At 50.4% G+C, this 22,612-nt stretch overlaps 1 protein-coding gene across 1 annotated transcript; it reads left to right on the top strand.

Annotated features, from left to right (window-relative positions):
* The first annotated feature begins 1,223 nt into the window (after positions 1–1,223).
* On the top strand, positions 1,224–22,362 carry ELP5 (elongator acetyltransferase complex subunit 5). The gene is made up of 8 exons (XM_079952117.1): positions 1,224–1,344; positions 3,166–3,226; positions 4,737–4,817; positions 6,638–6,864; positions 10,798–10,991; positions 16,593–16,703; positions 20,116–20,216; positions 22,226–22,362. The coding sequence occupies exons 1-8, from the start codon at positions 1,293–1,295 to the stop codon at positions 22,332–22,334; spliced, it is 936 nt and encodes a 311-aa protein (XP_079808243.1). The 5' UTR covers positions 1,224–1,292; the 3' UTR covers positions 22,335–22,362.
* The last annotated feature ends 250 nt before the right edge of the window (positions 22,363–22,612 follow it).

Here is a 22,612-nt window from a genome sequence, read left to right on the forward strand (position 1 = left end):
GCCTGGCGTGCTCTGGTCCAGGGGGTCACGAAGAGTTGGACATGACTAAACAACAACAAATTATTATTATTAGGGAGTTGCAGCCATAGGCATCCATTTTTTTTTTTACAAAGAGTAAGGTCCCGTCTGCACTATATGTTTAAAGCCGTGTCATACCGTTTTAAACAGTCATGGCTTCCGCCCCAGGGAATCCTGGGAACTTAAAGGTAAAGGTAAAGGTACCCCTGCCCGTACGGGCCAGTCTTGACAGACTCTGGGGTTGTGCGCCCATCTCACTTAAGAGGCCAGGGGCCAGCGCTGTCCGGAGACACTTCCGGGTCACGTGGCCAGTGTGACATCGCTGCTCTGGCGAGCCAGAGCCGCACACGGAAACGCCGTTTACCTTCCCGCTGGTAAGCGGTCCCTATTTATCTACTTGCACCCGGAGGTGCTTTCGAACTGCTAGGTTGGCAGGCGCTGGGACCGAGCAGCGGGAGCGCACCCCGCCACAGGGATTCGAACCGCTGACCTTTCGATCTAACCCACAGCGCCACCTGCGTCCCAGCGCCACCTGCGTCCCCCTGGGAACTTATTATTACTTAAAAACGCATCTTGTAAAAGGGAGGGCTTCAAAAGCGCCGATGAAACAATATAAACGGTGCCTGTCTGATGTGTAAGCACCAAAGGGCAGGCAGAAATTCAACAGGTTGAATCTTCCCCAGGCTAGTGCCGTGCTCTTGTGCATGTTCTGCTTCTTTATTGTTAATTCATTCATTGCATTCACGTCGCCGCCTTTATGCCAAGGCGGTTTGCCGTTTTCAAGTCCAGCTGCTGCTGCGAAAGCCACAGCATCTCTGGTTCAGCAAAGGAGGATACCTGCAGCCTGGCGCCCTCCAGCTGTTTGGGACTACAACTCCCGTCAGCCCCCACCAGCCAGACAAATGAGGACCTTTTTCAGGCGTCCCGACTGCTGCCTGTCCAAAAGTATAAATATGTAATCTGCATACACAGGGACAGGACCCTTCGCGTTTCCAAGCCGCGTTCACGGCAGCTATTTTAAATCCGGGGAGGGTCTCCCGTGTTGCTGGGGAATTATTCCCCCTCAAATCACTTCAATCCGGCAGCCTCAAAAAAAACCGCATCCCTCAACATGGCGGCGCCCATGCGGCGGCTTTCCGTACAAAGGGCCTTCGCGGGCGGCTCTCTCGCTCGGCGGACCCGCTGGTCCGTACAGTGACGTCAGTGGAGCGCGGCGGGCGGCGTGAGCTAAGACGAAGGCGCCGGCGCCGAGGGGCGGGGGAGGCAGGGAAGGGATGCTTGGGGAGCTGGTGGCCGGAGGGGCCGAGGGTCTCGTCCTTATCCAAGGTGAGGTGGGGGGGAGAGAAGGAGGACCCCCCCACACTGGAATGGGGCGGGGCAGGGACCCACCTTTCAGGGAGGCCTTAGCTGAGATTCCTGCATTACAAGGGGTTGGAGTAGATCAGTGTTTCCCAACCTTGGGCCTCCAGCTGTTTTTGGACTACAACTCCCATCATCCCTAGCTAGCAAGACCAGTGGTCAGGGATGATGGGAATTGTAGTTCAAAAACAGTTGGAGGCCCAAGGTTGGGAAACACTGGAGTAGATGACCCCTGGGGGACCCCTTCCAAATCTGAAATTCTGTGAGGTTTAGGGGGGGGGGAAATCTCTTGCCCCACTTTGTTAGCAGCTGCTGTGGGGGTGAATCAGAGGCCTGGGGTGGGGGGGCTTGGCCATTCCCCTTGCCCCCTTTTCCTTCACTAGATCAGGCATAGGCAAATCCGGCCCTGCAGATGTTTTGGGACTACAACTCCCATCATCCCTGACCACTGGCCCTGTTAGCTAGGGGTGATGGGAGTTGTAGTCCCAAAACATCTGGAGGGCCGAGATTGCCTATGCCTGGACTAGAGGATCCTCAGGGATCCTCTATGAACATTTAGGGACCCAAGATTGAGAAAGGAGACCTTGTTGTTGTTGTTTAGTCGTTTAGTCGTGTCCGCCTCTTCGTGACCCCCTGGACCAGAGCACACCAGGCACTCCTGTCTTCCACTGCCTCCCACAGTTTGGTCAAACTCATGCTGGTAGCTTCCAGAACACTGTCCCACCATCTCGTCCTCCGTCGTCCCCTTCTCCTTGTGCCCTCCATCTTTCCCAACATCAGGGTCTTTTCCAGGGAGTCTTCTCTTCTCATGAGGTGGCCAAAGTCTTGGAGCCTCAGCTTCAGGATCTGTCCTTCCAGTGAGCACTCAGGGCTGATTTCCTTCCGAATGGAGAGTTTGGATCTTCTTGCAGTCCATGGGACTCTCAAGAGTCTCCTCCAGCACCAGAATTCAAAAGCATCCATTCTTCCGCCATCAGCCTTCTTTATGGTCCAGCTCTCACTTCCATACATCACTACTGGGAAAACCAGAGCTTTAGCTATAGGGACCTTTGTTGGCAAAGTGATGTCTCTGCTTTTTAAGATGCTGTCTGTCTCCTTTTCTTCATAGCTCCTATGGAAGTGGAGGGGACATGGGGCAGGGACTTAAGGGAGAGGGGCAGGGGGTTTAGGGCAGGGGATTAAGGGGGAAGTGGGGCTGGGAGGATTCAAGTGAAAGAGGGGGTTCTTGGAGGGCAATGAAGGCGGAAGGTGGTGCATGAGGCAATCTTTATTTTGTTTTTATATATGTTGAAAGCTATGGGACGCGGGTGGCGCTGTGGGTTAAACCACAGAGCCTAGGATTTGCCGATCAGAAGGTTGGCGGTTCGAATCCCCGCGCCGGGGTGAGCTCCCGTTGCTCGGTCCCAGCTCCTGCCAACCTAGCAGTTCGAAAGCATGTCAAAGTGCAAGTAGATCAATAGGTACCGCTCCGGCGGGAAGGTAAACGGCGTTTCTGTGCGCTGCTCTGGTTTGCCAGAAGCGGCTTAGTCCTGCTGGCCACATGACCCAGAAGCTGTACGCCGGCTCCCTCGGCTAATAAAGCGAGATGAGCGCCGCAACCCCAGAGTCGGCCACGACTGGACCTAATGGTCAGGGGTCCCTTTATTTTACCTTATGTTGAAAGCTGCACAGAGTGGCTGAAGCAACCCAGTGAGATGGGTGGGGTTACAAATAATAAATTATTATTATTATTGAAAGACTTCCCGTGGTCAATCTGTTCTCCATTCATCCTGGGTTTTCCTCCTTCAGACTCCGTCGCCTGCGAGGGCCGCACCCTCCTCAAGAGTTTCGTGGAAGCGTCGGCCCAAAGGTGGGTGAAATTCACCTTTAGACTTTGGGCACTTAGCCCATTCCCCACCACCACCACAAGGCAAGGATGGTTTGGGTGGGCGGGCCAGGTAGCTGCAACCGTCCTCTCTCCAGATCCATGAGGAAATCCTCAAAATATCATATACAGTGGTACCTCTAGATACGAACGGGATCCGTTACGGAGCCCCGTTCGCATCTAGAGGTAAACATATCTATCGACGGCATGTCTAAGCACGCGTGCGTCGCTTTTCGCCACTTCTGCACATGCACTGGATGTCATTTTGAGCGTCTGCGCATGCGCAAGCAGCGAAACCCAGAAGTAATGTGCTCCGTTACTTCTGGGTTGCTGCGGAGCGCAACTCGAACGCGCTCACCTCGAAGCGTATTTAACCTGAGGTATGACTGTACGTACAGGAGAGAGGAGGAATCTTATGAGTGGCCAGAAATATGAGGTGCAGGAGGGTATTCAGTCACTGTGTGTTACACACACACATTTTCTGCATGCCTCCTGCTGAGTGCAGCTTTGTGGAATAGTGCCTGTAAACGTTCAGTTAGAGTAATACCGTATTTTTCGTCCTATAGGGCGCACTGGCCCATAGAACGCACCTCGTTTTTTGGGGGGGGGGAATGAATTTTAAAAATTTATTTCCCCCCCAGCCACAGCTGCTGCCCCAAGCCTTGCGCACACCTGCCCGAAGCACGGGGCACCCTCCGCAGGGCTCTGCATGCTTCGGGCGGCAGGCTGCCGCCCCAAGCCTCACGCGCCCGGCGGGACCTCCCGCCGGGCGCTCAAGGCTTGTGGACACTCGCCCAAAGCTCGGGGAGCACTCCGGAGGGCTCCCCGTGCTTCGGGCGACAGGCTGCCCCCCCAAGCCTCATGCGCTCGGCAGGACCTCCCGCCAGGCGCGCAAGGCTTGTGGACACTCGCCAGGGCTGCAGGCTGCTGCCCACAAGCCTTGTGAGCCCGCGGGAACTCCTGCTGGGCTTGCAAGGCTTGCGGATAGCTTCCTGAAGCCTGGAGAGCGAGAGGGGTTGGTGTGCACTGATGCCTCTCGCTCTCCAGGCTTCAGCGAAAGCCTGCATTCGCCCCATAGGACGCACACACATTTCCCCTTCATTTTTGGAGGGGAAAAAGTGCGTCCTATGGGGCGAAAAATACGGTAATATGTTTCCTCTTATATTGTGGGTGTATCATCAATCAGTACCCAAACTGAAATAGGCATCTGATATGCCCTTATTAGTGACATCAAACTTTAAGTTGTGAGTACTTTCTGAACAAGATTTGCACCTCCAACCTCCCTACTCCTGGTGCTCCATAACCACAATACGTCACCCTGATCCTTTCAGACAGGTGTGGCTCACCAAAGAAGTCTAGAACCAGCTCACGTTCTCCCTCTGGAGCCCAATCTTCTTGCCCTCAATCTCCGCTTTCCTCTGCTTTGGACAGTGAAGGGACCCCTTTCTCTCTCCCCCGAAAGCATAATCAGCTCTCGCCTCCATTCCTCCTTTAGGGATGAATCTGTTCACGTTTTCAGCTTTGAGGTCCCGGAAGAAGAATTCAAGGCTGGATTCAGCGCCGAAGTCACTTCCCGGTGAGTGCGAGAAAGCCACTGAGATATCCTGGCCAGTGTGTTTCATGTGCTGGTAACCTCCAGACCTGATTAATGCACATCCAAGAGACTGTGATCTACTCCCAGTATAAAAAAAACTGGCAGTGATCTACCTATTGTCGCAAAAAGGAGTGTTCGTGGGGTGGGTGGATTGCCCAGAGTTGTTGAGCCCAGAGTATTTGAGCCCAGAATTCTTCAGCTTTTATTTGTTAACTTTCGGTAAACTTTATTTAATCCCACAATCGATAAGGGTCTTGCGATCTTCCAGGATCAGCTGGGAATCTACCGGTAGATCGAGACATACCTGCTCTATGTGGAGCTACCCTTGGACCTGTTCTGGAGGCTCCAGCCCATGCAAAGTGCTGCAGCTGGGCTGTTGATGGGACAGACAGATGCCAGCACATCACTGCAGCGCTTAAAAGTTTGCACTGGCTGCCCCTAGGACCCCAGACCATGTTCAAGGTTCTTGAATGAATTCACAAAGCCTGGGACTACAGTGGTGCCCCGCAAGACGAATGCCTCGCAAGACGAAAAGCCCGCTAGACGAAAGGGTTTTCCGTTTTTCGAGGCGCTTCGTAAGACGAATTTCCCTATGGGCTTGCTTCGCAAGACGAAAATGTCTTGCGAGTTCCTGCAGTTTTTTCCCCTCCCCCCCTTTTTCTAAGCTGCTAAGCCGCTTATCAGCTGATCCTCTAAGCCACTTATCAGCTGATCCGCTAAGCCACTTATCAGCTGATCCGCTAAGCCACTTATCAGCTGATCCGCTAAGCCCCTAAGCTACTAATAGCGCTAAGCCGCTAAGCCGCTAATAGGGATGCTTCGCAAGACGAAAAAACCGCTAGACGAAGAGACTCGCGGAACGGATTATTTTCGTCTTGCGAGGCACCACTGTACTTTGCTCCAGGATACCTCCCTTATATACCTGCCTGGTCACCGATGTCCTCAGCGGAGTCACTGCTAGGACCCTGAGATCATCATCGGAGACCCTTCTTCATATGCCTCCTCCATGAGAGGTCTGGAGGGTGGCAACTCGAGAACGGGGCCTTTTCTGCAGTGGCTCCGCATTTGTGGGATCTTCTCCCCAGGGAGGCCCACCTGGCGCCATCATTATGCACCTTTAGGTAAAGATATTCCTTTTCAACCAGGCCTTTGGATGATTGACATCCGTTGCTCTTTTAAATGTGTTGTGGGAGGGGGGATTATTGGTTTGTTTTTGTTCCTGTTTGGATGATCCATTTTGCGATTTTTATATTGTAATTGTATGTTGTGAACAGTGTTACAAACTCTTTCTGCTTTTTTGATTAATTCCAATTGATCTTACCCATTGCATGCTTAAAAAAAATATTTGCACGCCGCTTAGAATGGGGCGGTCCAACTTTCCATACCAAGTGGGCCGCCAGAGAACTTTGACACAGGACCGGCGGGCCGCACACTGAATTAAATTTTCATATTGCAAGTTAAAAGTGTCAATTAATATTATGTAATGTATGCAGTTAGTGAACTTAATTAAATATATATAATTAAATAAACGAGAGATTTAATTGTTAAACAGTTTTATTGTACAAACAGAGGTAGATGGTCTCGTTAGAAATGCATGACCAAATAAAAATTAAAATTTTAAGGCTTTAAGGAGTTTTCTCTTGAATGCTTAGAAACACGTTATCTGGTTTCTATAATGTAACGGCTTCCAGTAGGATTTTCTTTCTCCTCTAGATAGATAGTCCTGCCTTAATCTGGCCCATTGGTGGTGATTATTATTATTATTATTATTATTATTAATATGTTAATATGTTTTATCCAAGGATACAGTTCCACGATGCCTTCCGGGATCCCCTGGGCTGGGCCGGGGAGCCCCATGGCTTCGCCCTGGGAGACTTCTGTGCCTCGGAATTGGTGGGCCGGTTGACTCCAGGGTCTCCAGGCCCTGTCACGGTCGTGCTGGATTCGCTGAGCTGGCTGCTTCTCCGTTTGCCATTTGCCGGCGTCTGCCAGGTCCTTCCGCAGCTGCCCAGGAGAGCAAAGGCTGCTGGTGAGAGAGGGGGGATGTTTTCAAGGAAGCCTTGTTGTTTAGTCGTGTCCGCCTCTTCATGGCCCCCTGGACCAGAGCACGCCAGGCCCTCCTGTCTTCCACTGCCTCCCGCAGTTTGGTCAAACTCATGCTGGTAGCTCTGAGAACACTGTCCCACCATCTCGTCCTCTGTCGTCCCCTTCTCCTTGTGCCCTCCATCTTTCCCAACATCAGGGTCTTTTCCAGGGAGTCTTCTCTTCTCATGAGGTAGCCAAAGTCTTGGAGCCTCAGCTTCAGGATCTGTCCTTCCTGTGAGCACTCAGGGCTGATTTCCTTCAGAATGGAGAGGTTTGATCTTCTTGCAGTCCATGGGACTCTCAAGAGTCTCCTCCAGCACCAGAATTCAAAAGCATCCATTCTTCGGCGATCAGCCTTCTTTATGGTCCAGCTCTCACTTCCATACATCACTACTGGGAAAACCAGAGCTTTCACTATACGGACCTTTGTTGGAATCAAGGAAGCCTAAAGGTTAAGGTAAAGGGACCCCTGACCATTAGGTCTAGTCATGGCTGACGGGTTGCGGCGCTCATCTTGCTTCCGGGTCATGTGGCCAGCATGACTAAGCCGCTTCTGGCGAACCAGAGCAGCGCACGGAAACGCCGTTTACCTTCCTGCTGGAGTGGTACCTATTTATCTACTTGCACTTTGACGTGCTTTTGAACTTCTAGGTTGGCAGGAGCAGGGACTGAGCAACGGGAGCTCACCCCGTCGCGGGGATTCGAACCGCCGACCTTCTGATCAGCAAGTCCTAGGCTCTGTGGTTTAACCCACAGCGCCACCCGTGTGCCTTATACCACCCTTATATACCCTAGGAAGCCTAGGGTAGCTTTAAAAGAGGGTTGAGCAAATTCATGGCGGAGGGGGCTGTCAAAATGTACTAGCCGTGACGGCTGTGTTCTGCCTCCAGCGTCAGTGCCCCTGAATTCCAATTACTGGAAACCACAAGCGGGGAGAGGGCTGCTCCTGCGTTCTGCTTGCAGGTTTTCCATAATGGGCACGTGATTGTCCACTGTCAGAACAGGATGCTGGACTAGATGGTCCATTGGCCTGATGCAGCAGGACGTTAATTTTCTCATATGCATTTACAAGGCCCTTAAGAACTTTGGGTCCAGGATACCTTGGCCTGCTTCCTGTGAGATTTTGACCAGCTTCTGCCCATCTGAAGCTGATACAGGCTCCTTATCTGGAGCCCAAACAGAGTAGTCCACACAGCGGAAGGATAAGCGGTATGTGCCACATTCTCAAATTTTATTTATACTTCTGTGCTGAGAGAATACAAACATGCATCTTGCCTCTGCGAGAGCAGAGAAGCAACTCCTCTCGGAAACAAAGAACACCGAGAGAACAGTGAAAAACAGGAAACCAGTGAACGTCACATCCAGTCTTCCATTCCCGTGGGAACCCAACAGTAAACCTGACTGTGGAATGCAAAACAAAGCCTTGTGACTGTATCTGCTGCTCAGTGAGGGAAATAGAAACCAACACTTCCTTATATCCCTGCCTGATCGCTGAGCTCTTTGGGGGAGTCAAAGACCTCTGCTAAACATCTCCCAAGATAATAACGCCCACTCACATCATAAAGAGCTCGTAACCCACCTACAGTGGTGCCCCGCAAGACGAATGCCTCGCAAGACGGAAAACCCGCTAGACGAAAGGGTTTTCCGTTTTGGAGGTGCTTCGCAAAACGAATTTCCTATGGGCTTGCTTCGCAAGACGAAAATGTCTTGCGAGTTTTTCTGACTTTTTTCCCCTCCCCCCCTTTTTCTAAGCCGCTAAGCCGCTTATCTGCTTATCCGATAAGCCAATAAGCCGCTAATAGCGCTAAGCCGCTAAGCCGTCAATGGGCTTGCTTCGCAAGACGAAAAAACCGCTAGACGAAGAGAATCGCGGAACGGATTCTTTTCGTCTTGCGAGGCACCACTGTACTCTCAGCAGCCAGAAACATCATAGCCTGACACTGGAGAGACCTGTCAGGAGTAAACATGGACCCATGGTATCAAATATTACGGGACACAGCCTTATTAGAAAAAACTAACCAATAAACCATAGCTGGCAACTTTTTCCTTTTTTGAAGGGAAATTCCCTTATTCCGAATAGGATTCCTCGCAAGAAAAGTTGACAGCTATGAATAAACTGAAACTGACATGGGGGCAAATAGAAGAAGACGCCTTCACCCCGGTATGGTTCCCCTTTATCACATACACAGCCTAACAACAAGAATCCGCCGACAACATACAAATCAATCCGATTCAAAATTACACACACAGACCCTGCTCTCACACAAAACAAATCTCACTACAGTGTTACCTTGGGTTACATATGCTTCAGGTTACAGACTCCGGAACAAATTAAGTACTTAACCTGAGGTACCACTGTACAGCCAAGCAGAGACAACCAACCACACCCTAAGCTGCACCCCAACCTCTCTCACCACCAAGGAATTACAGTGGTGCCTCACAAGACGAAAATAATCCGTTCCGCGATTCTCTTCGTCTAGCGGTTTTTTTGTCTTGCGAAGCAACCCTATTAGCGGCTTAGAAAAAGGGAGAAAAAAGCGAAAAAAATCGCAAGACTCGCAAGCAAGCCCATAGGGAAATCGCAAGCAAGCCCATAGGGAAATTCGTCTTGCAAAGCACCTCGAAAAACGGAAGACCCTTTCGTCTAGCGGGTTTTTCGTCTTGCGAGGCATTCGTCTTGCGGGGCACCACTGTACAATAAGTGAATAGTAAGAGAACCCACATAAGTAACGCTGAGACAAAACCCCACACATACACTAAGTAGACAAAAAGAAGCATAACTACCTGACCCCACCCCACTCACCATTCCCCCTCCTCCTCTTTTCTTCCTAACCCATGGGTAGGCAAACTGAGGCCCGGGGGCCGGATCCAGCCCAATCGCCTTCTAAATCTGGCCCACAGATGGTCCAGGAATCAGCGTGTTTTTACATGAATGAAATGTGTCCTTTTATTTAAAATGCACCTCTGGGTTATTTGTGGGGCATAGGAATTTGTTCATCCCCCCCGCCACAAGGTCTGAGGGACGGTGGACCGGCCCCCTGCCGACAAAGTTTGCTGACCCCTGTCTAACACTGTATGTAACACCAATGTTTCGCAAGAAATGAAACCGATTTGTAGAAAACGCAACTTGAAAAAAGAGACGACGTGTGTATTTTTGTAAACTCAGAAATCTTTAATGAAGACAGTGGCGTAGCGTGGGGGGTGCAGGGGGGGCCGGCTGCACCGGGCGCAACATCTGGGGGGGCACGCTTGCCGCCTCCAGAGTCGCCGAAGAGCCTCGGGCGCAGGCTGTAGCAGAGCCCCATGTCTCGTGGAACCGACGAGCTGTGCGCGTGTCCAGGCTGAAGGCGTCTGGCAGGCAGCGGCTCTCAGCGCTCGCCGCGGTTCCCGTGCGTCAGGGCCGCGGAGGGCGCGCCAAGCAGCCCCTCCTCACAGCCCCGCCGCCGCTGCTGCTGCTGCAGCTGCTGGGCCATGTTGCATTTTCCTCGCCTCTCAACCCTCCTCCTCCTCCGGGCAAGCGGCATCGTTTGGGCGGCAGCGCCAGCGGCAGCTCGCCTCAGATCACCTGACATGGACTCGCCGCCGCCGCCGCCGTGGCTACCTTACCGTAAATACCCCAGCCCAGGCAGCAGCAAGAAGAAGCTGGCAGCGGCGGCAGTTTAGGGGTTAGGGGCGCAAATTACTTGCCTTGCCCCGGGTTAGGGGGCGCAAATTACTTGCCTTGCCCCGGGTTAGGGGGTGCAAATTACTTGCCTTGCCCCGGGTGCTGACAACCCACGCTACGCCGCTGAATGAAGATATATTAACAAGAAAAAAAGGCTGTTGTGCTGACATGATGGGTCTCGTGGCTTTCCCAACATTTCCTGATCTTCTGCAGGTCTGAAAATTGCCCGGCTGGTGACCCTCGTCCATGGGGACTTGCACCATTTTGGACAACTAGAAACCTTACATGCCTTGGCTCGCGTTATGGTGGCTCTGGAGCCGGCGCCATGGAATGTGTCCCAGGGGGACGAGGCTCCCCGAGTCGCCGTAACGTTTCACAGGAAGAAAGGTGGCAAAGTGCTGCGGAAGGTGAGGCTGGCCGGGTGTCAGACGGGGAGGCGGAATGTGCCTGGGGAGTGGGCGGCGCAACAGGCAGAGGGGGAATTGTGTTACAGGGAGCCTCCGAAAATCTTGCGAAGCAGTTCTTCCTCCGGTGAGGAGGAAAGCCCCTCCTCCAGTGAAGAAGAGGTGAAGGGACCAGGGGATGCTAGGGAAAGCCTCAACCCCGAGCCTGAGCAAACCGGAGAGGGGGGAGGTACGCCCCTTCCAGCTCCCATTCTGCGCAGTAAGCTTCGGTGCAGTGAGGGAAGGAAAAGGCTGGGGGAGGTACAAGGACCCCCACGCTTTTTAACATCTATATGAAGCCGCTGGGAGAGATCATCAGGGGGTTTGGGCTGGGTGTTCATCAGTATGCAGATGACGCCCAGCTCTACCTCTCTTTCAAATCAGAACCAGTGAAGGCGGTGAAGGTCCTGTGTGAGTGTCTGGAGGCGGTTGGAGGATGGATGGCGGCTAATGGATTGAGGCTGAATCCTGACAAGACAGAAGTGCTGTTTTTGGGGGACAGGGGCGGGCGGGTGTGGGGGATTCCCTGGTCCTGAATGGGGTAACTGTGTCCCTGAAGGACCAGGTGCGCAGCCTGGGAGTCATTTTGGACTCACAGCTGTCCATGGAGGCGCTGTCAGAATTCAGGGCCGGTCAGAGGTATGTGCCTATCTCTCCAGGCACCGGCTGAATTCTTTCGACCTCCCTCCGGCGACTCCCGGTAGGAAAAACACACGAGGTCCGTTCCGGCGATTTTCCTCAGGCTGTGAGAAAAACACACCAAACTGCTTCTCCTCCTCCCTGCTCTCCAGCATATCCCCAGGGAGGGGAATCAGACACAGACAGAAATGTGTCTACATGTTTTATTCCTGTCTTCAGCAGTCATATAGAGAAAACATGTCTGCTCTGTTCAACAAACAGAGAGAAACTTCAAACTCCACCCATGTACATCCTGTACAGGTCATATGACACACACAGAGCTAACATCCGGTGCTCAGTACAGAATGGACTGCCCCTTTGTTTCCATGGCAACAGTCACATACTTCCTGTTTGGCTTTCCAGCCACAAGCAGCAGACTTGGCTGCTATAGCCTTTGCTTGCTGCTGCATTGCTGCTTTAGAATAACATACTCCCCCTAAAGTATCAATGCGTGCTGCGAGCAAAGCGTCATCCAGAGAAGAAAACAAACAGTTGTTATACTTATAACACTCCCCTGTTGTTTCAGTTCCACCCTTGGAACTACCCGCCATTGGTTTCACCAATGTACCTCTCTGGTTGTGTGATTTCCAAGGAATGAGTGCTTCTGCATTACCTTGGTTAGCAACTTTCTGTTGTGCCTTTGTCTCTGACTCAGACACAGCTTCAATTTGACCTTGGTCGTTTACAACAGCAACACATGCAATAGCTTGGTTGGCAAACTCTTTTGAATACCTCTTGGGTGGTACACCCTTCGTTGCTCTCTCAGACCTACGTAAGAGGTGCTGCTCTCCCTTGCTTTCTGGTTCAGCCTCTGAGCTCTCTGGAGAACCAGTACTAAGCTTAATCAGTGGTTCATCCTCCTCTTCTGAGGGTCTAGTCATTGTGTGAGATTTCTTCTCAATGACTGTGACAACTGAGCTGTCTGAGCTATCGCTGTCATCATCAGTACTACTGAACTCAATAAGATTAAACTCATCATCATCATCATCATCAGAATCATCATCATCTCCTGTGGGAAATGTGTGAACAACCACTCGCTCCTGTTCAGGAGCACTCTCTAGAAATTTTGTGAGAATCACCTTTCCAGATTCAGACAAAATCACTCTGTAGAGACCCTTTTCATAACCCACAAAAATGCCTCTGGCATTCTTTACTCCACCCGGAGCTTCTGTCCTCACATGAGACCCGAAAACCTTGAAATGGGCAACAGAAGGTTTTCTGTGGAACAGTTTCTCAAAAGGAGAACATCCCAAGTCTTTTGAAACCTTTCTCAACCACGTGTAACAATATGACATTAGTGACTCAGCCCAGTACTCATGTGGCAGACGTGAACTAAGCAATTGCGCATGCATTCCCTTTTGCAATTCTTTGTTCACCCTAACACAGACACATCTGTTCCAAGCTTCTTCGGAAGCTGCAATTTTGTGTCTTATCCCTTTCTTCTTCAGGAACCTCTGGAAATCCTGTAAGAGAAAAATTGGCTTCTCATCTGTGCAAAGACAATCTATGTCAGCATCATGCATAGTTTTAACCTTGTCACTAAAGTCTTTAAACCTTTCTAAGGCTTCTTTCGGTCTCTCCAAAAGATAAATCCAGACAAAACCTGTAAAAGAATCAACACATATTAGGTAATACTTTGCATTGCCTCTAGGTGGTGCTAAAGGACCAATCACATCAGCATACACCCGCTGAAATGCCCTGTCGACCCTCGAGGTGACCTGCTTGGCGTTCTTCTTGGCTACACCTGCAAAAGAAATCATGTTAGAATCACAAGAATTACATTCCATGTAATCACTTTGCTCAAAAGTCAACAAATACAGTCCATCTTTCTCTTTGGCAGAAAGATACAACTCTCCATCTTTGTAGATCTCGCAGTGTTGATCATCATAGGACAGTTTTAGTCCCTTCTTGGCAATCTGCGAAACGCTGAGCAGATTGTACTTCAACTCTGGAACCAAATAAACATCGTTTATAGTCAAGTTCAGACTTTTAAGATACACAGTCCCAATTCCGGTGGCTTCCAGCTCTTGACCGTTGGCTTGTTGTACAACGAAGCTTTGCTTCTTAAACGACGAAAACAAATCCCTGCGATGGGTCATGTGAACCGTCGCTCCTGTGTCTAAAACGAAGGAATTCCCCACTTGTGGTGTGGCTTTTAGGGACATCAAAGCCTTTGCAGGCTTCGCCTGTGTCTTGGCATGACTTCTGCCTGACGCCTCAGACTTCGTGGAGCTTCCCTTGGCTCCTTTGTTCTGACGTGGCTTCCTGCAGTTCCGCTGAAGATGCCCAGTCTGCCCACAATTGTGGCATCGGACAACGTTCAAAGCTACAGCGTCTCCTCCAGTAGCTACAGCAGTGGGGGTGTTAGAACTCCGTTCTTCCCTCCCCCTGTCCTTGACTTCCAGGGCGGCAAGTCTGTCATGTTCGTTCAGAACCACGGCAAAGACCCTGTCCGACGTTAGATCTTGCGCTGGGAGAGACCCCAGCTGACTGGCAACCGTTTTGTAAGTCCGATTCAGGCTGTTGATCACCATGAAGCAAAACACTTCCTCATCCAGATGGAAATTGCGTTCCACCATCTGCTGACGCAGAAATTTCATTTCCGTCAGGTGCGCTTGAACATCTCCATCAGGCGCAAGCCTCAGGTTAGTCAGCTTTTCAAAATACAGCAACGCTGAAGAACCTGCATCTCTCTGATGTGTCCTTCTCAGCGTGTCCCAAACATCTTTCGCGTGCTCTAAATCTTGTATATGAACAAGCTGAGAGTCTGACACGCACAGAATTATAGCAGTTCTGGCCTTCACATCCTGTGACTCCCAAGGACGCGTTGGTGCTGCAGGGATGGGGTTCTCAATCACCCTAAACAGTCTCTGATTCTGCAGCAAGGCCTTCATCTTAATAGACCAAGATGCATAATTGTCACTGGTCAAAAGGGGTGGAGAAGGCAGGCTTCCCTTCTTGACATCCATTTTGAGTCCTTGCATTGACTCTCAAACACAAGCCTCTAAAATCCAATAGCTGGCATGTTTACACTCTGTGCACCTGGCAGCTATAACACTGGCCGCTTGGAAAGTCCCTTTCACAGTTCCTTTGTAAAGGCCTAGTCAAAACACGACTTCCAGCCCTTATCTTGAAACTGGCCTGCGTTGCTAAGCAACCACATTCCTTTCCTTGGACAGGAAAAACCACAGGAATGTTTGGAATGCAGACTCTTCTCTCTCGGAGCTGTTTTTCCCAAACGTTGCTCCCATGAAGCAGAGAATTAATCCATCTGCATTCACACTCTTAAGCCCGAAAATCTCATACCTGGGCTCCGTAGCTTGGCTTTCAGCTTCTTCTGGTCAGCTTCTAGCTGCAGAGAATCAGCATCCATCTCAGGCTTCTATTTCTGCAGAGTTCCATGGATCGTAGCAACCGTCAGCTGCTACCAATGTCAGAATTCAGGGCCGGTCAGAGGTATGTGCCTATCTCTCCAGGCACCGGCTGAATTCTTTCGACCTCCCTCCGGCGACTCCCGGTAGGAAAAACACACGAGGTCCGTTCCGGCGATTTTCCTCAGGCTGTGAGAAAAACACACCAAACTGCTTCTCCTCCTCCCTGCTCTCCAGCATATCCCCAGGGAGGGGAATCAGACACAGACAGAAATGTGTCTACATGTTTTATTCCTGTCTTCAGCAGTCATATAGAGAAAACATGTCTGCTCTGTTCAACAAACAGAGAGAAACTTCAAACTCCACCCATGTACATCCTGTACAGGTCATATGACACACACAGAGCTAACATCCGGTGCTCAGTACAGAATGGACTGCCCCTTTGTTTCCATGGCAACAGTCACATACTTCCTGTTTGGCTTTCCAGCCACAAGCAGCAGACTTGGCTGCTATAGCCTTTGCTTGCTGCTGCATTGCTGCTTTAGAATAACAGGCGCAGGTCAGTTCTGTGTCCAGGGTAGCTGTCTACCAGCTCCACCTGGTACGCAGGCTAAGACCCTACCTCCCCGCGGACTGTCTCGCCAGAGTGGTGCATGCTCTGGTTATCTCCCGCTTGGACTACTGCAATGCGCTCTACGTGGGGCTACCTTTGAAGGTGACTCGGAAACTACAACTAATCCAGAATGCGGCAGCCAGACTGGTGACTGGGGGCGGCCGCCGAGACCACGTAACACCGGTCTTGAAAGACCTACATTGGCTCCCAGTACGTTTCCGAACACAATTCAAAGTTTTGGTGTTGACCTTTAAAGCCCTAAACGGCCTCGGCCCAGTATACCTGAAGGAGCGTCTCCACCCCCATCGTGCTGCCCGGACACTGAGGTCCAGCTCCGAGGGCCTTCTGGCGGTTCCCTCATTGCGAGAAGCAAAGCTACAGGGAACCAGGCAGAGGGCCTTCTCGGTAGTGGCGCCCGCCCTGTGGAACGCCCTCCCATCAGATGTCAAAGCGATAAACAACTACCTGACATTCAGAAGACATCTTAAGGCAGCCCTGTTCAGGGAAGTTTTTAATGTGCGACATTTTAGTGTATTTTTGGTCTCTGTGGAAGCCGCCCAGAGTGGCTGGGGAAACCCAGCCAGATGGGCGGGGTACAAATAATAAATAAATAAATAAATAAAAAGGACCGCCCACTCCCAGATTCTGCTAGCGATTGAGCCAGACATGAGCTTACGACGCTCTGCACTGTAAATAGTTTGCACCAAGAATAAAGCCTGGAAAAGACAGGTCAGAGTCTTGCCTGTTTACTCTAGAGCAACCACACCCGCACCTGACAAGGTGTAAATCCCGCCTCCTGAGAAGACCCGGTTTCCTTGCACCAAGAGTTAACTTCCCTTACTAGGTGTGATTTATTGCTGACCTGCTCCTGATACCCCTCGCCCCTCTTATGCTCCTTCCCAGAAAGAACGCTTTACGCTCCTTCCGGGTTTCCTCCTGAAGCAGCTTGGCGAGCTGCCACGGGATGGAGTTTCCGAAGGGGACCGTTCAGAGGATGGCAAAGCCTCGCCTACGGTAGGTGACCTTGCTTGCTTATTTACCGTATTTTTTGCTCCATAGGACGCACCCGACCATAAGATGCACCTAGCTTTTAGAGGAGGAAAACAGGAAAAAAAATATTCTGAATCAAATACCGTATTTAATAAACAACTGGTATATCAGAATCATATTACAGCCATGTAAAGTGAACAGCAGTCAACAGTGGCATTAAGAACCATCATCACTGTCATTAACAAATGAAGAGAGACTTTAAGGTTTGAGTACTCTTCTAGTCTTCTATGAACCCCAAGAACTCGTCACTGCTAGAGTCGGAATTTATGAAGCTCAGTTGCTCACAATCACTGACATCACTTTCTTCGCTATCTTCATGTAAAATACCATCTTTGTGTGCAAGCCCCCTTTTTCAGCCTCCTCCTCTCCATCCCTTTCACCCAAACTCCTCAGGTGACGTCTGCAATTACTCCCCTTCCCTGCTCCCTCTCCTTTGCCCTCTACCATGACTCTCCACTCACGGAAACCTACGGTACCTAGTCTCCCTTAACCCAGTTTCTTGGTCCCCCTCCTCTCCGTCCTCTTCCTCCCCTCTCTCAGCGAACAGCCTGCCCGCTGCTCCAAAGTTTGAGGAGGAAGGGAGGCTGCTGGCAGAGCAGCACCCCCATCTCCATTCAGCAGCCCAGGAGCGCGGGGCATGGGCATACAGCCTGCCCGCTGCTGCAAAGCTTCCCGAGGCTGCAGGGGGAAGGCGAGGTTGCCGGCAGAGCAACGCGGTTCCCCCCCCCCCCAAAGAGCAGCCAGGAGCGTGCCGCACTCCAGCAATTTGGCTCCAGGGACCACACATTCGCTCCATAAGACGCACAGACATTCCCCCTTACTTTTTAAGAGGAAAAAAGTGTGTCTTATGGAGCGAAAAATACGGTAGTTAAGCATCCAGTTCTGTGGGCTCTGGGGCTCGGGAGCAGGCCGTTTGTGCCAAGGAGTCTGCAAGTAGAGGAATGGTAAGGTGGGGGTGGCAGCAAACGAGACAGGAATTTCGTTGGGTGCTGGAGCTCCAATAATAATAATACAGTGGTGCCCCGCAAGACGAATGCTTCGCAAGACGAAAAACCCGCTAGACGAAAGGGTTTTCCCTTTTGGAGGCGCTTCGCAAAACGAATTTCCCTATGGGCTTGCTTCGCAAGACGAAATGTCTTGCAAGTTTTTCCGACTTTTTTCCCCTCCCCCCCTTTTTCTAAGCCGCTAAGCCGCTTATCTGCTTATCCGCTAAGCTGATAAGCCGCTAAAAGCCGCTAAGCCGCTAATAGCGCTAATCTGCTAAGCCGTCAATGGGCTTGCTTCGCAAGATGGAAAAACCGCTAGACGAAGAGAATCGCGGAACGGATTCTTTTCGTCTTGCGAGGCACCACTGTAATAATAATTTTTATATCCCGCCCTTCCCGGTTCAAAAACTGGGCTCAGGGCAGCTAACAACAAATTTAAAACACTCTAAAACACTTAACTATAAAAAGAGCATAAAATACAGTATAAAAACATGAATGATAATAAAATTCGAAAATCAAAAATCCTATCCAATTACCTTAAGGAGTAACAAGATGCAGGGCTCGGACTCCAGAACCTCCTTTCTTTGCTTGGAACATAGGAACCTCCCTTGAGTTGAGTCAGACCTTTATCTAGCTCAGTATTGTCTACACTTATTGGCAGTGACTCATCGGGGCTTCAGGCAAAGCTTTTCTCCTCTCTTAACACTAGAACACGTGGACGGCCAGTGAAACTGAGCGCTGGAGATTCAGGAAAAATACAAACTCAAACAGAGATTACAAACTCAAACTCAAGGATATGTATATCCAATTATGGATCGGAAACCAGGACAGGGCCCTGTTTCGATGTATTCACCTTCATCAGCTAATTTTTAAAGGATCGTGTAAGTTTGAAGAATTCATATAAATATATCCTGTTACTTTCTACGTTTCTCAGAGATAACAGAGAAGCTCAAGATACACAGTGATCTACCCACACATAGTTGTTATCTCTGAGAAACGTAGAAAATAACAGGATATATTTATACAAATTCTTCAGACTTACACGACCCTTTAAAAATTAGCAGGGAGATTACAAGATTATATCCAATTATGAATCAGAAACCAGTAAGATCATGAATTTACTGGTTTCTGATCCATAATTGGATATACATATCCTTATGAGTTTGAGTTTGTAATCTCTATTTGAGTCTGTAATCCTTGTCAGAAAACATACTTTTGAATGCATTAATAAAAAAATTCCTTCCAGTAGCACCTTAAAGACCAACTAAGTTAGTTCTTGGTATGAGCTTTCGTGTGCATGCACACTTCTTCATGCACTCGAAAGCTCATACCAAGAACTAACTTAGTTGGTCTTTAAGGTGCTACTGGAAGGAATTTTTTTATTTTGTTTTGACTATGGCAGACCAACACGGCTACCTATCTGTAACTTGAATGCATTAGTTTTTGTTACAGTTGACTTGCCAGTAGGGACCACTCCCACTACAGAAACTTATATTGGCCAGAGTTCTTGGTGTGCTCTTTTCTTGGTATATTTAATAACAAGAACTCCATCTTGGCTCCAACTCCACCTGGTACGCAGGCTGAGACCCTACCTGCCTGCGGACTGTCTCGCCAGAGTGGTGCATGCTCTAGTTATCTCCCGCTTGGACTACTGCAATGCGCTCTACGTGGGGCTACCTTTGAAGGTGACTCGGAAACTACAACTAATTCAGAATGCGGCAGCTAGACTGGTGACTGGGGGCGACCGCCGAGACCACATAACACCGGTCTTGAAAGACCTACATTGGCTCCCAGTACGTTTCCGAGCACAATTCAAAGTGCTGGTGTTGACCTTTAAAGCCCTAAACGGCCTCGGCCCAGTATACCTGAAGGAGCGTCTCCACCCCCATTGTTCTTCCCGGACGCTGAGGTCCAGCTCTGAGGGCCTTCTGGCGGTTCCCTCATTGCGAGAAGTGAGGTTACAGGGAACCAGGCAGAGGGCCTTCTCGGTGGTGGCGCCCGCCCTGTGTAACGCCCTCCCATCAGATGTCAAAGCGATAAATAACTACCTGATATTCAGAAGACATCTTAAGGCAGCCCTGTTCAGGGAAGTTTTTAATCTGTGATATTTTAGTGTATTTTTGGTTTTTATGGAAGCTGCCCAGAGTGGCTGGGGAGACCCAGCCAGATGGGCGGGGTACAAATAATAAGTTATTATTATTATTATTATTATTATTATTATTGGCTCGCAAGGCACTAGGGTTTCAGGCCCACCTAGATCCTGCCTCCTGCCCATTAAATTTGTACCCATTTCACCTGTTCCAAGGCTGAGATTGATAGCAGCTGTCCCATTGCTTTGCTGTCAAATCTTCCCCTCCTGCTGGTATTGACTTGGCTTCTTCCCCTCTCAGGCTGACCCAGCCGCCAACTTGACCTTTAACCTGCGCCTGTCGGAAGCTGAGCGCCGAGCCAAGGAGTCCGTCCCTCTCCCGTACCAGTTCAGCGACAAAAAGTAAGTCCTTCGGGGTCGGGATGAGATGTGGATTTATTGTTGTCAATCTTTGCTAAGTGTCTTTGTCTTGCTTTCAAAGCCCAATTAACAACCTTAAAAGCCTACCCAGACCATAGCTGTCAACCGTCCCTTACTTGGCGGGAAAGTCCCTTATCCCAGCGCCGTGTCCCGCTGCTGTCCCTTCTTGATGATGTCCCTTAAATTTCCCGGGTTTCAAAGGAAGCAGCTCCTCTCCCTCCCTCTCTCCCTCCCTGCCGGTCAGGGAGGAGGGCGGCTCCAACTGTGTTGCTTGGCTGCGTTGCTCACCCAATAAGGAGTCTGAGAATGACGGGGGGGGTGGAGCTTGCATGCCTTGTGCCAATCAAATCGGCCGCGTTGCCTGGGGACTCGCCTTTGCTCAGCGCTTCCCAGCGGAGAGGGGACGGTGGTTTTCCTTGCTGCATCCCCTTTGCTGGGTTTCTGCGCTGTGGGAACCACCGCTTGAGGCTTCGTTTGGTTGCTGGCTGGGCTTTCTGCCTTTGGCTCAGAGGTTGAATATACCTGTGCCCAGAAAATCCCTTATTTTGGCTGCTGATCCCTTATTTTTGAAGCTGTTGGCCTCTTATTTTCAAATCTGTAAGTTGACAGCTATGACCCAGACATAGAATTGTACTCTGCGTGTTTGTTTTTCAAGTCTGCTGGATGTATCTGGGCTATATTTAATGCAAACAGCTTACAGAACTCGAACTCAGGCCTCGATGCCTGACAAGCCACCTCCTTCCCTGCAGTCTTGTTCGGGTGCTGATTTGGGGGGCGAGAGCCCCCTTGGTTATTCCATCACCCTCAGAAGTTTGTGGGAACAGCAGCCTATGAGAAGGCCTTCTCTGTGGTGGCCCCTAAGTTGTGGAACTCCTTCCCCACAGAGGTGCTTCTGGCAACTTCACTATTAAGCTTCCGGGCGCTTTTCTTTGCACAGGCCTTCTGTGACCCCCTTGAGGTGTATATTTTCATGACCTGCCTTATTTCTGTGATTCTAAATTGTTTTAAACTGTATTTAAATTTGTAGTCTAATGTTAGGAGACCCCCCACTTCCCCTCTTAGAGCTAGTTTCCCAGAATTCCATGGGAAAGAGGGATAGACTGTTAAAACCACTCTGCGAATTGCAGCTCTCTGTGCTGAACAGGAGGGTTTCCTGGCAACTCTCAGCACCCTGGACCAAACACAGTTCCCAGGATTCCCTGGGGCGGAAGCCATGACTGTATAAAATGGTACAAAATGGCTTTAAACATATAGCGTAGATGGCACCTTACTCTTTGTAAAACAAAAAATGGATGCCTATGGCTGCAACTCCCTAATAATAATAATAATAATAATTTATTATTTATATCCCACCCATCTGGCTGGGCTTCCCCAGCCACTCTGGGCGGCTTCCAGCAAAATATTAAAATACAGCAATGCATCAAACATTAAAAGCTTCCTTTAAACAGGGCTGCATGGGATGCGGGTGGTGTTGTGGGTTAAACCACAGAGCCTAGGACTTGCCAATCAGAAGGTCGGCGGTTTGAATCCCCGCGACGGGGTGAGCTCCCGTTGCTCGGTCCCTGCTTCTGCCAACCTAGCAGTTTGAAAGCACGTCAAAGTGCATGTAGATCAATAGGTACCGCTCTGGCGGGAAGGTAAATGGCGTTTCCATGCGCTGTTCTGGTTCGCCAGAAGCAGCTGCTGGCTCCTTCGGCCAATAAAGCGAGATGAGCGCCGCAACCCCAGAGTCGGCCACGGCTGGAACTAATAGTCAGGGGTCCCTTTACCTTTACCTCAAACAGGGCTGCCTTCAGATGTCTTCCAGAGGGACATTTGGGCAGCACCAGAGATTGGACGTTCGTGTCCTAATTTATGCTTTATGTAATTTTTAAAATTTTGCACTGGCAGGGGCTGATGGGAGTTGTAGTCCAAAACCCCCCGGGGGCAAGGCTGTTCTCTGACCGGCATTTCCACCCTGCCTCTAACCCCGCCTTCTCGCCCTGTTGCAGGAAGTCGTCTCTGCTGCAGACGCCAACCAGCCAGGGGAAGATCTATTACGAGCCAGATGCTGCAGATGACATAGACGAAGAAGACCCAGACGACGACTTGGATGTGTGAGCGATGGGGAGTTGGCTACGAATGGAACATTCCGGTGCCTTATCGAAAGCCGCCATCTTGGATGGCCCCTCTTGGCTTCTTCCCACTAGAACATCCGCCTTGGACCTACCTATGAACATAGATGTCAACCGTCCCTTATTTGGCGGGACAGTCCCTTATCCTAGCGCCGTGTTCCGCTGCTGTCCCTTTTTGATGATGTCCCTTAAATTTCCCGGGTTTCAAAGGAAGCAGCTCCTCTCCCTCCCTCTCTGCCGGCCAGGGAGGAGGGAGGCTCCAAC

The sequence above is a fragment of the Podarcis cretensis genome, assembly GCF_951804945.1.
Source record: "Podarcis cretensis genome assembly, chromosome: 13".
Classification (NCBI taxonomy): domain Eukaryota; kingdom Metazoa; phylum Chordata; class Lepidosauria; order Squamata; family Lacertidae; genus Podarcis; species Podarcis cretensis.

What these genes read in the sequence shown, in the direction of transcription:
- ELP5 (XM_079952117.1), top strand. Translation starts at nt 1,293, where the DNA reads ATGCTTGGGGAGCTGGTGGCCGGAGGGGCCGAGGGTCTCGTCCTTATC. An exon ending in GTGGAAGCGTCGGCCCAAAG is followed by an intron (nt 3,227 to 4,736) that starts GTGGGTGAAATT and finishes TTCCTCCTTTAG; the next exon opens with GGATGAATCTGTTCACGTTT. An exon ending in ATGGCAAAGCCTCGCCTACG is followed by an intron (nt 16,704 to 20,115) that starts GTAGGTGACCTT and finishes TTCCCCTCTCAG; the next exon opens with GCTGACCCAGCCGCCAACTT.